The sequence below is a fragment of the Rhinichthys klamathensis genome, unplaced genomic scaffold, assembly GCF_029890125.1.
Source record: "Rhinichthys klamathensis goyatoka isolate OS25496 unplaced genomic scaffold, OSU_Roscu_1.1 h1tg000252l_1, whole genome shotgun sequence".
NCBI lineage: Eukaryota > Metazoa > Chordata > Actinopteri > Cypriniformes > Leuciscidae > Rhinichthys > Rhinichthys klamathensis.
The window spans coordinates 139843-157247 of record NW_026606774.1 but is presented as its reverse complement, the minus strand read 5'-3'; the positions used below and the strand labels follow the sequence as shown (position 1 = coordinate 157247).

The window sequence follows — 17405 nt, the reverse complement described above, 5'->3', positions numbered from 1 at the left end:
CCCCTAAACCTACACATCACACACACACACACACTAACCCTAAACCTACCCATCACACACACACAATAACCCTAAACCTACCCATCACACACACACAAACCCGATCACTAAACCTACCCATCACACACAACCCCTAAACCTACCCATAACACACACACACACACACACACACACACTAAACCTACCCATCACACACACACACACACACTAAACCTACCCATCACACACACACACACACACACACAACCCCTAAACCTACCCATCACACACACACACACACACACACACGCGCACAACCCCTAAACCTACCCATCACACACACACACACGCACAACCCCTAAACCTACCCATCACACACACACACACACACACAACCCCTAAACCTACCCATCACACACACACACACACGCACAACCCCTAAACCTACCCATCACACACACACACACACGCACAACCCCTAAACCTACCCATCACACACACACACACACGCACAACCCCTAAACCTACCCATCACACACACACACACACGCACAACCCCTAAACCTACCCATCACACACACACACACACGCACAACCCCTAAACCTACCCATCACACACACACACACACGCACAACCCCTAAACCTACCCATCACACACACACACACACACAACCCCTAAACCTACCCATCACACACACACACACACACAACCCCTAAACCTACCCATCACACACACACACACACGCACAACCCCTAAACCTACCCATCACACACACACACACACGCACAACCCCTAAACCTACCCATCACACACACACACACACGCACAACCCCTAAACCTACCCATCACACACACACACACACGCACAACCCCTAAACCTACCCATCACACACACACACACACGCACAACCCCTAAACCTACCCATCACACACACACACACACGCACAACCCCTAAACCTACCCATCACACACACACACACACGCACAACCCCTAAACCTACCCATCACACACACACACACACGCACAACCCCTAAACCTACCCATCACACACACACACACACGCACAACCCCTAAACCTACCCATCACACACACACACACACGCACAACCCCTAAACCTACCCATCACACACACACACACACGCACAACCCCTAAACCTACCCATCACACACACACACACACGCACAACCCCTAAACCTACCCATCACACACACACACACACGCACAACCCCTAAACCTACCCATCACAGAAAACTTTATGCATTTTTAGTATGTCTTTAAAGCCATTTTAAAGCCATCCTCATAAATCACGTTGTAATACGTTGTAATAAAGCCATGTCATTATTCCAATTTTCTGTCCTCACAAAAACAAACACACACACACACACACACACACACACGCATGCAGCGCTGCATCTACACAAACAGCTGTATTGACACACACACTGTATCTGCCGCTGGGGGTTTTGTTTATACATTTACACAATTGATTTATTCATTTAAAAAACAACAAGAAGAATCTGACAGAAACTGCGCGCACACGCACACACACGCACACACATACACACACACACACACACACCATTCTTCAGCTCGTTTGAATGTGTTAATCATCTCAATAGAGAGCCTAAGCCCCGCCCCTCCGCTTCCGGCTCATGGGACCTTATTTCGGAAAAAATATGTATGGTAGTCAATGGCGAGAGACAACTTATCTTTTTATTCCGTCTGAATTGTGCCCTGAATTACACATATGACGTTTGTCAATTTAAAAGATAATTCTGAAAGTCAAGAAAGTCGCAGTTTGTCATGAAACAGAAGAGTAACATTTAGTTTTATGTGAAAATCGCTCAATGAACTACATCTCCCGGGAAGCGAAACAACGAGCGAGATCCGCTGCTCGTGTGTGTGCAGTCTGGCACAAAACACTCCGGCATGACGGTGTAACGTTACGATTATAACGCAAGACCAGTGTTGTTTTTGGCAGCCCTTTTAGTTTTAGTCTTAGTCTTTTGGAAGAAAATGCTTTTTAGTTTTAGTCACATTTTAGTCACTTAAAAACTTCATAGTTTTAGTCAAGTTTTAGTCGACGAAAACAAAAAAAGGTTTTAATCAAGTTTTAGTCAATTTTAGTAAAAAATAAAAAATAAATAGTCTTTAAAAAATAGAGAAAATAAAATGCGGCTGTGTCAAAATTGGTATCAAGTTCAAAAATAGAAAAGAAATAAAAGTGCCACTTTGCAATCTGTTAAAAAAAGAAAAGAATAGAAATCCATTTGGCAAGACAGGTCTATTTATCCCTGCATTAGTGGCTGCAATGAGCCTGTTTTGCATTGCACAATTTCTCAAAAGTCATGCTCAATGTTCAGCTGAGATCTGTACTTTGTTTTCAGTGAAACTGAAACAGCTGAAAAGCCCATCTCACAGAGATATGATGTGGCAAAGGGAAGAAGAAAGCACACAGCTCTCTGCCTTTAGCCTACTTAAAAACGTGATATATATATATATACACTCACCGGCCACTTTATTAGGTACACCTGTCCAACTGCTCGTTAACACTTAATTTCTAAGCAGCCAATCACATGGCGGCAACTCAGTGCATTTAGGCATGTAGACATGGTCAAGACAATCTCCTGCAGTTCAAACCGAGCATCAGTATGGGGAAGAAAGGTGATTTGAGTGACTTTGAACGTGGCATGATTGTTGGTGCCAGAAGGGCTGGTCTGAGTATTTCAGAAACTGCTAATCTACTGGGATTTTCACGCACAACCATCTCTAGGGTTTACAGAGAATGGTCCGAAAAAGAAAAAACATCCAGTGAGCGGCAGTTCTGTGGGCGGAAATGCCTTGTTGATGCCAGAGGTCAGAGGAGAATGGCCAGACTGGTTCGAGCTGATAGAAGGGCAACAGTGACTGAAATAACCACTCGTTACAACCGAGGTATGCAGCAAAGCATTTGTGAAGCCACAACACGCACAACCTTGAGGCGGATGGGCTACAACAGCAGAAGACTCCACCGGGTACCACTCATCTCCACTACAAATAGGAAAGAGAGGCTACAATTTGCAAGAGCTCACCAAAATTGAACAGTTGAAGACTGGAAAAATGTTGCCTGGTCTGATGAGTCTCGATTTCTGTTGAGACATTCAGATGGTAGAGTCAGAATTTGGCGTAAACAGAATGAGAACATGGAACCATCATGCCTTGTTACCACTGTGCAGGCTGGTGGTGGTGGTGTAATGGTGTGGGGGATGTTTTCCTGGCACACTTTAGGCCCCTTAGTGCCAATTGGGCATCGTTTAAATGCCACGGCCTACCTGAGCATTGTTTCTGACCATGTCCATCCCTTTATGGCCACCATGTACCCATCCTCTGATGGCTACTTCCACCATGTCACAAAGCTCTAATCATTTCAAATTGGTTTCTTGAACATGACAATGAGTTCACTGTACTAAAATGGCCTCCACAGTCACCAGATCTCAACCCAATAGAGCATCTTTGGGATGTGGTGGAAAGGGAGATTCGCATCATGGATGTGCAGCCGACAAATCTGCGGCAACTGTGTGATGCCATCATGTCAATATGGACCAAACTCCCTGAGGAATGCTTCCAGCACCTTGTTGAATCTATGCCACGAAGAATTGAGGCAGTTCTGAATGCAAAAGGGGGTCCAACCCGTTACTAGCATGGGGTACCTAATAAAGTGGCCGGTGAGTGTATATATAGCCTATATATATATATATATATTTTAATAGATAAAATAGACATAACATACTGTGTTTGATATGGGATTAAAATGATGGGTAGTGTATGGGCAGTGTATAAGATATGAACTAATGATTAATTACTTTAATATTCCTTTGTTCCGATCAGAGCATGTGAGTGGAGAGCGCATTTATGAATATTCCTCCGCTCGCTCATTCAGCTCAGGCTCGCGCGCTCAACCCAGAATGGCCTGCTGGTTCGAGAATATGTGGAATAAGAGCTGCCTCCGACTAAAGTTTGTATTCTAGTCGACTAGTAGTTCTTCATTTAAGCCATAAGTGGACAAATCGGCCCTTTATATTAATTTAATTACTTAAATAGGCTATACGGGATATTGAGCGTTATAGCCGCACTCAAGCGCACGACCGCACGCATAAAGCTTGCCACAAAGAACCGGCAAGAGTAGTGATTATGAATGTGTAAAAAAATAGCAAGGAGACATTTAATTGTTTATTAATAAACTGGTGTTTTCGGTGTCACTGCAAAGATGAATTTGACGATGCGGACTCGCCATGAACGAATAAAGATAAAAAGGCATAAAACGGAAAATTTCCTCCCGTTTGGAGGAGACCTGTCCCGCCAGAGGGGCGCGCCCCACACTTTGAGAACCGCTGGATTATACTGAAACTGAAAGTATGTCCATAAATCATCTCGTCGTTTCCGACCACCAAGCCCGTTTATTGGCTTCGCCGCCATGGTCATTCGAAGATGTGTGGTGAGTGACAGCCGCAGCCGCAGAACTATTCGCTATGAAGCTGTGTTGTTGTGTGGAATCTGGTGCGCGCGCGGCATGGGTACCCAAAACAATGATAGGAAGCGGCAGCATTGCTGATACTTTTTTAGCTCAAGACAGATTTCACGCAAAATAGGCAGAAATGACATGCATTGTGAACGTCAGACTTATAGTCATTTTCGTTCCGTCTCGTCTTGTCAACGAAAACTCGAAAACGTCTCGTCATGTTTTAGTCACCTTAGAGCCATTTTTAGCTAGTCATCGTCACGTTATCGTCATAAAAAATAAGTGCGTCAACGAAATCATTTCGTTATCGTCATCGTTGACGAAAACAACATTGCGCAAGACTATAGAAACAACGACAGACGTTAGCTTCAGTAAAGTTAGCTTCATTCATTGAGAGAAAATGTGCGCCTTTGGGGTTTGTAGTCTTTGTAATTACGTATTTTCACAGTCTTATACCTCAACAGTTTCACTTTCAACTGCGACTTTCTTGACTTTAAAATGTATCTTTTAAATTGACAAACATCATATGTAATTCAGGGCACAATTCAAACGAGATCAAAATATTTGTTGTCTCTCGCCATTGACTACCATACAATATTTTTCCGAAATAAGGTCCCATGGTGGTCGACCGGAAGGGGAGGGGCTTAGGCTCTCTATAGCTCAACAGAGTTGATTGGCCTAAGAAAACGGACGAGCGGAATAAAAAGTTGCAGGTCATGCGACATCCGATCCAATCGATCACAATCATATCAGACATATAGAAATAACTACTAAGTTTTTTAGTAACATTTTCTAGGGTGAAGCGGCCACACAATATAAATATAAATTTAATATAAATTTGTGTGTAAGATAAAGTATGTTTTAGATGCTGTAAAGCTAGTTTTTACCATTATTAATCATTTTTGTATGAGATAAAGTATATTTAGATGCTGTAACTTACGTTGTTTACCATTTTTAATCATTTTTGTATGAGATAAAGTATATTTAGATGCTGTAACTTACGTTGTTTACCATTTTTAATCATTTTTGTGTAAGATAAAGTATATTTAGATGCTGTAACTTTTCATTGTTGTAACATTAAGTATAAGATTAAGTCCCATGTGTTCTTATTTAGTAATGGATGTTCTAACGAATCCACTGTTAAAAACAAATCATCCACCCGCCACCCTTCTGTATAATTTTAGTTAAAGCTGTTAAGTTATTAAGCAATATCTCATGCAGTTATTTTCCATGTTGCACGTTCATTGCATTTACAAATTAGAGTTTTGGGTCTTTATTAAAATCAACACATTAATGATTTATCTCTCATTCACCCGGAATTAATTGTAATGTTTTTGGGGGTTTTTTGCCAGATATAACCGCGATCCACATATCACTACTGTGTATGTTTGTTTATTTTTTTAATTTTTTTTAACTAGTGCTGATTTTGCAGTAAACAATTTAGTCTTTTTCATGGCGGGCAAAAAATAAAAATAAAAATTAGCAAACAAAAATGCAAAAAAATTCAAACTTTGGAAAAATATTCAGATTTGTATCTATGTTGTCAGGCACTAGTGAGAAAGAGCCTCGATTCCTCATTACACAAACCCTTTAAATCAAACTGATTTCTGTCAAGTTGTTCATACAACAAGAGTTCAAGGGTTGAATCCTGAAGGAACAAAATCCTGTAGGAAACTCAGCAGGATGAGCAAGAAATTGGTGTGTGTGTGTGTGTGTGTGTGTGTGTGTGTGTGTGTTATCTCATTATGGTTTGGCTGTGTGACTGATCTAAGGGCTTCTCTCTGTGGGAACACCTGCACACTCTATAATCTGCCTAATTCCACAGAGTGTGTGTGTGTGTGTGTGTGTGTGTGTGTGTGTGTGTGTGTGTGTGTGTGTGTGTGTGTGTGTGTGTGTGTGTGTGTGTGTGTGTGTGTGTGTGTGTGTGTGTGTGTGTGTGTGTGTGTGTGTGTGTGTGTGTGTGTGTGTGAGAATGTCTGTGGTTGTGTATAATTAATACATTATTAAATATACGTTTTTTCCCATTGACATGGTTTGTTATCAGAGTTTATGGCAGTAAATATACTATCATATGAACTGATTTTCCAGTGCTATATACACTACCGGTGAAAAGTAGTGTCTCTTAACAAAAAAAGAGTCTCTTCTGCTCACCAAGGCTGCATTTATTTGATTAAAAAGAGTGAAATAGTTCAATATTATAATGTAAATCAGCCGTTTTCTATGTGAATATATAGTAAAGTGTAATTTATTCCTGTGAATTTCCAGCATCATTACTCCAGTGTCACATGATCCTTCAGAAATCACTCTAATATGAGGATCTGATGCTCAAGACACATTTATGATTATTATCAGTGTTGAAAACGGTTCATATTTTTGTGTAAACCATGATTAACGCTCAGTCAAAAGATTAGAGAAAGAAAGATTTTAAAAATGAATATCCTTAAGGATGCGTTAAATTAATCAAAAGTGACAATAAAGACATTTATAATGTTACAAAATAATCTATTTTTAAAAAATGTTGAACTTTATATTCATCAAAGAATCGTGAAAAATAAAATGTATGCATTTCCACAAAAAATTAAGCGACAAAGTGATAAGAAAAATGTATATGGAAAAACATCAAAACTGCAATATGTTTACTGTGATATTAAAGTACTAATACTGTGATTTAAGATAATGCGCGTTCTGCACACCCGGAGCTAACAGTCCTAAAGCCTTAAAGCAGATTCATAATAAACTCAGAGCTTTACATCACAGGCTTAATTAATTAATTCAGATCCTCTGTGTTTCACTTAAACCTGCAGAGCAATCTGTGCTCCGGCCCACTATAACAGATCCAGCAATCACACAAGAGAAGTCATCGCTTTGAAGGCCACAGAAATAACAGCAAGTCAGTCTAAAGATTAATAACCCGTAATTAACAGACACATGGAAAAATGACATTGTGCTTCAGAACGGATGAGCGCTTCACTCACCATGTCTCAGGTTGGTCCAGTCAACGGAGGCGAAGAACGGATGCGAGCGCAGGCCTTCGTATCCCAGACGCTCCCGAGATCCACACAACAAGCTCTGGAGGAGGTCCAGGAACTGAGCGCTGGCTTTAGGCTCCTCTGGGAACTGCAGAAAACGCTGAGAGCAAAACACACACATGGAAACATTACATTTTTGTATGCGTAGTTGGGTTATGTAGCTAAACTTTTAACTAAACTTGAACTGAATTGAGTTGATTAACGACACTATTATCTTCTATAGAGCTGCTTATAGCTGATTTATAACAGATGATGCACTTTATAAACATTTTATACTGTTATTTTTCTGTTTATCACTGTGAAGTTGCTTTGCAAAAATAATTGCATTGTAAAAAGCGCTATAGAAATAAAAGTGGCTTGACTTGATTGATATAGCTAAAAATGTATATATATAGCTATAAATATCACCATTTCAACAACGTTCAGCACATTTCTTGATATTTATGTATTCACTCTTAATTAAAACGAAGATTTACTTATAATTTAAAAAGGCCAATTAATGTTCTTCATCAAAGTCTGGATGTAGTTTCAGGCTCTACTAGAACAGGTTTTCCTGCTTGAATATTGATTATTTTCCTCATATTCTCCATTGTTGCGGCTCCTCTCTTCCCAGTCTGTCAGTAACGCTCTGTTTACTTCCTGTCTCTATGAAGCCCCTCCTTCTGAAAAGCACACTTTGCTCTGATTGGTCGGCTGGAGCAGTGTGTTGTGATTGGTCGACCGCTTCGAGTGTGTTTGGGAAATGTCCCGCCCCTTTCCATAACCGCCAGTTTAACACACTACTAACTAACTCAACCAGGCCCCGCCCCTTTATTCTGCGTATTAATTATTATAATGAGGAATATTGAGACGTGTTCGTTCCCGGAAGAAACTCAAGACTACAATGGAGGCGTTTCAGGAGTCATTTCATAGACTGTAAAAAAATAGAGACGTAGTGTGTGATGTAGTGTTTCTGAAGAGCATTTTTGAAGCCCAAAGTGGGCGGAGCCGGCCGCCATCATCTTGGCCGCGCGTCACTCCCGGATAAACGAACATGGATTAGCGGATTAGCTGAGGTGACGTGACGCTAACAGACAGCACACAAACGGCTAGCAGCAATCCACCTGTCACTCAAGTGGCCACGCCCTTAATTATGCAGAAATTTAAGGCTTAATATAATTTAAACGGATGAGTTATAAAAAATAATTCACCCCCTGACAGTTTCATGAAGGCCAAAATGTACTATATAGACCAAAACCACTTTTTGCACCAGACTTTAAACACATTTTTTTCTGCTGTAAAGTTGGGCATTTTAACATGGAGGTCTATGGGATTGAGTCTCTTCTGCAGCCGGCCTCTAGTGGCCAGTCATTGAACTGCAGTTTATGAAGGTTGCCGCTTGAGTAATATATATAATAATTTACATTTATGCATTTGGCAGACGCTTTTATCCAAAGCGACTTACATTGGATTTCAAGGTACACATTTACATTCTTATCAGTTCTTGCTTTCCCTGGGAATCGAACCCATGACCTTGGCGTTGCAAGTGCCAACGGTCTCCTGTTTGAGCTCCAGGATTATTAATACTAAAATGTAATTCCCACTGCTGGATTCACCTGAAAGTTGATGATGTTGTTGATGGTTTTTGTGGACGTGCCGTCAGCGAAGGGAGATTTCATGTAGATCATCTCATAAGCGATGACGCCCAGGGACCACCAGTCGCTCTCGGGGCCGGAGCCCAGTCCCGACAGCATCTCAGGGGCCATGAAGTCTCGAGATCCCACCGGGAGTTTGGAGCACGTCACCTATTCCAAATAACCACACACCAACAAATTAACCTGTATAGGGATGCACGATATTGGGTTTTAGCTGATATTCGATATGCCGATATTTTCAAACTAATTTTGTCCAATGTCGATACCAATGTTTTTTTTTTTGTTTTTTTTTTACAAATGTAGACAGACATTCACCCCTGAAAAATAGGTTAATTATTTCACTTGGAGAATAAATGATATGCCATTGCCACATTTTATTTTTAAGTTCAGACTTCAAACTTCAGTCCTTAGGAGTAAAATAAATAAAAATAAAAATACCTGTGGATATTGAAGTGAAACATGGTGCACTGACAACATATATAAACTAGCGCTGTCAACGTATATTTCCTACCTGTTAGACAGGAAGGGCACAGGTAAATATGACATTTATTATGAGTTTATGTGAGGATTGTTTTAAGTTCACTTAAATTAAAAGTTGATATATTTTTTGAAGCCTAATAAATGTAAAAAATGTATAGCTTTCATTTACACTGTAATGTTGAATGGCTAAACTGGCTGTTTTAGTATCAGTGACACTGACCTTTATTCATAAAACGATGCCATTAAACAAGCATTTAAAATATACTGTCTTTATGTTGTTTCTACATTAATTTGGAGATAAACTGTGAAATTATTACATTATAAAATATATATAAAGAAATTAAGTGTTTTAATTGCGATTAATCACAAAAAAAATCATTAATCTAGTTAAAAAAAATTATCGATTGACAGCACTAATTTAAACCCATTTATTCAGCATCACATGAAAGGGTTTCTCTCTGAGATTATATATATATAATCATGTCTTCACACTCGTTACCGTTCTGTTAGCCGTCAGTCTGGCTGCCGATCCGAAGTCGGCCAGTTTAATGTGACCCGTGCGGTCGATCAGAATGTTCTCTGGTTTAATATTCCTGACAAAAGAAAGAGAACAAGCAGAAATTAATGAGGAAAAATAATTTGTTTATGATGATTTATTATTATTATTACATAGAGCATATATATATATATATATATATCTTTTTTTTATTATACATAAATTATTAATAAACTAGCATAAATATATAGAATGTGTGTATGTATAAAAATAAATATATCAATAAATGTGAATAAATAAGATACAAAATTAACAAATTATTAATAAACTAGCATAAATATGTACAATGTGTGTATGTATAATAATAAATATATCAATAAATGTGTATAAATAAGATACAAAATTATACAAATTATTACTAAACTAGCATAAATATGTACAATGTGTGTATGTATAATAATAAATATATCAATAAATGTGAATAAATAAGATACAAAATTAACAAATTATTAATAAACTAGCATAAATATGTACAATGTGTGTATGTATAATAATAAATATATCAATAAATGTGTATAAATAAGATACAAAATTATACAAATTATTAATAAACTAGCATAAATATATAGAATGTGTGTATGTATAATAATAAATATATCAATAAATGTGTATAAATATAAGATACAAAAAATGTATACATAAATTAACAAACCAGCATAAATACGTACAAAAGTGTATATTTATATAAATAAATAAAATATAAATAAATGTGTGTGTGCATATATGTAATTCAAAATTATACATAAATTATGAATAAACTTGCATTAATATGTACAATGCATGTTTGTATATATAAAAAAATCTATGTGCGTGTAAAAAAAAATATTACACCAAATTATACATGAATAAAACTAAACTAAAACTAGCATAAAAATGTACAGTGTATAAATAAATACATATTTGTTCACAATTATACATAAATTATATAGATTACAGTCTTTCTTTTCCGAAAACAAATAAAAAAATTAAAAATAGATATACACATTTATATTTACTATTTCTTTTTCCAGAGAAGGGAAAATTAAAAAACACAAAACGACGACATCATCTTTAACTCAGAAGCAAATACCGTCCAATCAAATGCTCTCTAGAGTAAGAATGCCCCTCCCCCTAATAAATACCACCTATCAGTGACTAGCAACAGCAAGTAGCCAATCGTGTTCATGGATGTGACGTATATTGGCTATTAAACAAAGGTTGTGTACCTGTGAACGTATCCCATCTGATGCAGCGAGTGCAGGGCCTGTACGAGCTCGGCCAGGTAAAACTGAGCCATGGACTCGTCTATCTGATCTTCATATCGGTTCATCAGAGCCATGAGGTCACCGCCGGGCAGATACTCCATCACCTGCTCAAAACACACACACACACACACACACACACCGGTGAGGAGTCGCAGGGGTAAGAACACAACACTGACCAGATTCATCCGTTTACTCCATTTAAAGAAGCTTAAGACACACTTAATGTCTGAATATCATTGCATTAGATAAGAAAATATCAAACAAATTAGGGCGGCATAATTCATCTAAATAAAGCGATCATTAAATAGCAAAGGCTGCGGATTTAATTAAATTAATATGAAGCGTGACACTGTGTTCTTAATTCAGTGTTTAGTATTTATCATTATATAGAGATTTAAAATCATTCTCATTTGAAATATTATCATTATTATTATATAGAGCTTCTAAAAAAAAAAACATTTGAAATATTATTAATAATTATATAGGGCTTTAAAATTATTTGCATTTTAAATATTACTATTGCGATTATTACTAATCTCTAAGCCTCTAAAAAAATTTTTTTTAAATTATTATCTTATATAGAGCTAAAAAAAATCACATTTTATTATTAATAATTAGAATATAGGGCTTTAAAATTATTTCCATTTTAAATATTACTATTGCGATTACTACTAATCTCTAAGCCTCTAAAAAAACATTTAAATTATTATTATCATTATATATTATATAGAGCTAAACAAAAATCACATTTTATTATTAATAATTAGAATATAAGGCTTTAAAATAATTTCCATTTTAAATATTATTATTATTGCTATAACTACTACTAAAATATTATTTTATAGAGCTAAAAAAAATATTACTACTATATTATTATTATAGAGCTTTTTTAAAAATTGCATTTTAAATATTATTATTACAACTATATTATTATTATTATTATTATTATAATAGAGCTTTAAAAAAATTGTGCAGCTCTAAAACCAATTCTACAAATTACAAAATCTTTTCTCTTCATCATTTTTGCTCAATTTCATTTAATCAATTATTTTACAATCTTTTGCCATATGTTTTGTTTGTAAAGTTTGCAATCTTTCTTGAAAAATGACTCTTGCTTTGACATTTTATGTAATGCAACGACAATCAAAGTGTATCATATTTTCACATCACCACAAAGTGTTTAAAAATAAGAACGAAACTCCGAGCATCAGATCTACAACGTGATATTACATAACAATCACCTGTAAGTGAATCTATTATTGCACATTATCATCCAAAAACGAACCATTTCCGCCCGTTCGACACAGACGTCTGATGGAATCACATGGGTTTAATTAGCAGCCACTCGTCTCTAAATAAAAGCTGGTGATTACATCATTATCAATCTAATTAGACAATTAGCTAGTTAGCCTAAACTGCATCTAGAGAGAGTGGTGTTCGTGTAAACCCAAGGAAAGAGAGATGAACGACTGCATGGTTATTTATAGCAGAAGATCGTCAGCCTGAAACCACACCACAGGCTGAAGCTAATTATTATATACAGGACATAAACACCAGCACTCAAACGGAGATTTCTCCAGCACATGAATTCAGAATATCGTTAAATATGTCCTGTGATTATTCAGTGATTTACAGCAGCGCCGCGTCTCTAATTGAGTCTCGTTTGACTAATTCATCAAAAAGTCATTTTTAGAAGAGAATGCTAAATAGCCGGAGTGATTTTACTGGAATAGAGCATGAAAGTGATCATAATCGTCCCAAAACTCCCAAAAGATTACACAAGACTCGGCCACGTGAAGCATGTGAGCGTCATTTTTATCATTTATCTGAATTAATTAACATTTCCAACGCATCTCACAATATGTTGAACGTAACACCAGGTTTGAAACCATATTAAGCATCTTTGTAGTAAAATGGCAGATTCCTTCGTCTCGCTAAGACTAATTATATTTATACCATGGTCTGGGTGAATACTCGATTCTGATTGGCTGCAGGGTGTCCATTAAAACGTGACCGAGGACACCTAGTAAAGGAGTTCTGGTGAAACTGACTGTTTACCGTTCGAAATTAATAAATAAATGCGCTGGCTACATCAGCTGTGAGTAACCATAGCAACAGGCCGTCAACGTATCCGGTTACAATTTATTGTATCAAAACAAACATCTAATTAGCCGTTATACTACGATTACCTGTGTGTTTTAATTATAGGTTAAAAAAACCGAAAGTGTAACGCCCATGGGTAGCCTAACTTACATGAAAAAAAAAATACATTAAGTTTCTGGCTCGTAAGTTAGCTAAACTGAAGGGCTCTACGACTATAAATATCTCCGGTTGCTAAATAAACCGTCAGGCGTAACCAGGGAAACCAAGTTATTGTTTGTAAAAACTTTAGATTTCGATTGTAAAACTAATTAAAATATAAACTAATGTTTTAAAAATGTGTTATCTGGCAAGTGACCGTGGTATAAGCGGGTTAATGCCCTTTGAGGTGTCCATTGTCAGGTATTAATGGACTTTAATGGACACCTCGTCGGGCATTAATCCTTACATAGAATTTATGCATCCAATACACACCAGTTATATAAATATACAGTGTAATTTGGCAAAATGACAGCTTGACGCACAATGATAATCATCTCAAGCTCTTCACTGACACTCCTGGGCTAATGAGTTACAGTAACTCTGAATAAACTTTAATAGGGGCGACACTGGTAATGATGGAGAAGACGCCATGTGGGACAGTGCGCTAATGCAACGCTGTTTGCTAACCGCCACAACAGGAAAGAAGAAAGAGAGATAATCGATGCACTAGGGTTGTGACGGTGAGGATGTTTTCCATTTGATTTCTCTCTCTTTCCATCTCTTTTTGTTAAATGTAAGTTTTAATGATCAATATCCATCAGAATAGATAGAACGATTGATAGATACACTGCAAAAAATGCTTTTCTCACTCAGTATTTTGTCTTGTTTCCAGTCCAAATATAAAACAAATCTTAAATCAAGATGCATTTACTAGATGAGTAAAATGCCATAAGATGATATGTCCTTTTTTTTCCGGGGGAATTAAACTAAATTAAATGAGTTGATGCTTAAAAAAGCAAAATGATCTGCCAATGGGGTCCGAAAAATAATGTTAATTCAAACAGAAACAAGATTATTTTTCTGACCCCGTTGCCAGATTGCCTTTTTAAGCAAAAATCACTTAATTTTGATTTATTTCCCCAGAAAACAAGACATAATATCGTATGTCATTTTACTCATCTAGTCAATCCATCTTGATTTAAGAATTTTTAGATATTTGGACTGGAAACAAGACAAAAATACTGAGTAAGAGAAGCATTTTTTTGCAGTGTAGAAGCATATATGGAATGATATCACACATACAAACATCAAATGGCTTGTACAACACAAACTCCTTTCCATCAAACACACACTCATCATCATCAGTCCCTCGTTAGCGTTCTTCATCGGACAGAAACGACCCTCCACACCGTTACTGAAGCACGGCTCCTCACGCCTCTGTCCGTGGGGCTAACACACACACACACGAAAGCATGAATGGAAAGCAAAGCCGGCAGGACACAAGCGGAAAGCGAGGGATTCAAGCCCACGTTTCCTAGCAACAAGCTAGCGAGGGTCTTTTCAGCACATCGCTCGGGTAAAGACAGATTACTCGTTTCTTTCCCCCCTTCTTTTGCCGGAGGCGTTGGGAACGAAGGAGGAGGCAGAAATAGAAAACCGTCTCTTTAGTCACTTTGTGATTCCTGAATTTGCCCTCATGAGAACCTGGAAAACCTCCACCAATCCCCACAGATCCTGCGTGGGGCGGCAATTACTCTCTTTCTGTGCACTAATGCAATGTAATCCACACACACACACACACACACACACACACACACACACCCTCCCTGTAACACGGATTACAAACAGGCAATGTAAATCAAAATGGCAATTATTAGGGATTTCCTTAATATAGATACAATCTATATTTAACTTATACAGTTATGGCTAGAGATGCACGATATATCGGCCACCATATCGGTCGATATCGGTTCATATTTAATGTTATCGGTATCGGCCCGATAAGAAAATATGGCCGATATATTAAAGCCGATAAATAATGTATTGTTTCCTTCAGCTGAGACGCTTCAGATGCGCACTGTTCAACATGATGATTATGAATTGCTTAAATTATTGAAAATCAATTCAAAAAAGGAAAATATAGTTCAGTGCAACGTGTGTCATATCGGCTACATTAATCATCAGAATATTATAATTGTGTGTTTGAGACATGGATTTTAATGGTGAAACTTTTGCTTTTGTAATCAGGCTCTCATAAATCATATATAAATTTGGATTTAGATTTATCGGCCGATATATCGGTTATCGGCTTTCAAAATATAAAGAATTATCGGTTATCGGGATCGGCCAAAATGTTCATATCGGTGCATCCCTAGTTATGACTATATTGGATTATTCCATTTCTGTGGTATTTTCACTTGAATATTACTGTTAGACATATCTGAAAAAATATACAGCATTGTTTAATTTGTGTCTTTATTCTACTGTTTTTATTTATGCTTCTGCTTCTAATGTGTTTATTCATTCTTGTTTTATTACTGACTATTGCAACAAATTACCTTATAAAAACACAAATACATTGAGTGAGCAAACATTTGGGCAAGATAATTAAAATTTCTTTTTAAAAGTATGTATAAAAATGCAAAAATCCTCCATCTTTTTTGTTGTTGTTGTGGTTATTGATCCATCAGGCTTTTATAGCTCATAATATAATGTGAAATAATGAAAATATGAAGGAAAAACAGCTAAATTTTATTCAATTTTTATTCATTTCAATTTATTTTGATTCATTTATTAAATTTTAGGCCCGAACTAAGCAAAAATATGCAATTTGTTGCAGATGCTGATATTTATATGGACAAAAAGTTGAAACTCTGATGCTTGTAATGTAAATCAATGAGTTCTTTATTTTTTACAGTACAGCAGATACTGACTGACATGAAATTCATATGAATATCAGTCTTCACTTTATATCTGCCAATAATGTCTCGTTATAAAGCTCAGTTTTATGATCAAAGCTCTGTAGTTTTAAAACATATAATGCAATGCAATTTAATGATGATTGAAAGATGAACAAATAAACGTTCCTCAAAACCCTGATGATCATATTTGATACTCGTGATTTTTCTATAAAATTATGTCTGGATAATCAAGTAATCCTCAGCTGCTCCAATCCAGTAATTAACAATATTGAAGTTATTAAGTTTATTTGATAAAAATCAGTAAAGATTTGACAGCAAAAAGACATGAGCTGAAGGTGGACGTTTGTGCAATTATACTAATTATAAAAGTATAAACTATTAATCAGACGACAGAAGTAGGCCAAGTAGATTATGTACAACTAGTTTAACAAGACCTTAGAAATTTGTGCATTTAATATAACCGTAGGCTTTTTTAGGGTCAAAGTTAGTTTAAATATCTACATATTTACAGGTGAAACTCGAAATATAGACTCATTACATGCAAAGTGAGATATTTCAAGTGTTTATTTGTTATAATTTTGATGATTATGTCTTACAGATATGAAAACCTTTTCACAATAGTCTAATTTTGAATTTGGGGTTTTCATAAGCTGTAAGCCATAATCATCACAATTATAACAAATAAACACTTGAAATATCTCACTTTGCATGTAATGAGTCTATATAATATATTAGTTTCACCTTTTAAGTTGAATTTCTGAAATAAATGAACTTTTGCACCATATTCTCATTTTTCCAGTTTCACCTTTACAGTAGCTTCCTGAATAATAATGAACACAGACATTTGAAGGGAACTCCTCCTTCTGTGGGACACAAAGAAGATATTCTGAAGAACACAACATTGGACCCCATTGACTTTCATTGTATGTATAAAATAAAAAAACTGAGCCATCCTTAAATATCTTCTTTTGTGCTC

General features: G+C 36.6%; 1 protein-coding gene across 6 annotated transcripts in view; it reads right to left on the bottom strand.

Annotated features, from left to right (window-relative positions):
• cita (citron rho-interacting serine/threonine kinase a) overlaps nucleotides 1-17405 on the bottom strand; it is a 158830-nt gene that overhangs the window by 126045 nt on the left and 15380 nt on the right. For all 6 annotated transcript variants that reach the window (XM_056266673.1, XM_056266674.1, XM_056266676.1 and 3 more), the window contains exons 6-9: nucleotides 11388-11530; nucleotides 10126-10219; nucleotides 9108-9296; nucleotides 7459-7612 (exon numbers count right to left, since the gene is read on the bottom strand). In XM_056266673.1, coding sequence (XP_056122648.1) covers nucleotides 7459-7612; nucleotides 9108-9296; nucleotides 10126-10219; nucleotides 11388-11530 — 580 coding nt within the window. The remainder of the gene's footprint in view (nucleotides 1-7458; nucleotides 7613-9107; nucleotides 9297-10125; nucleotides 10220-11387; nucleotides 11531-17405) is intronic.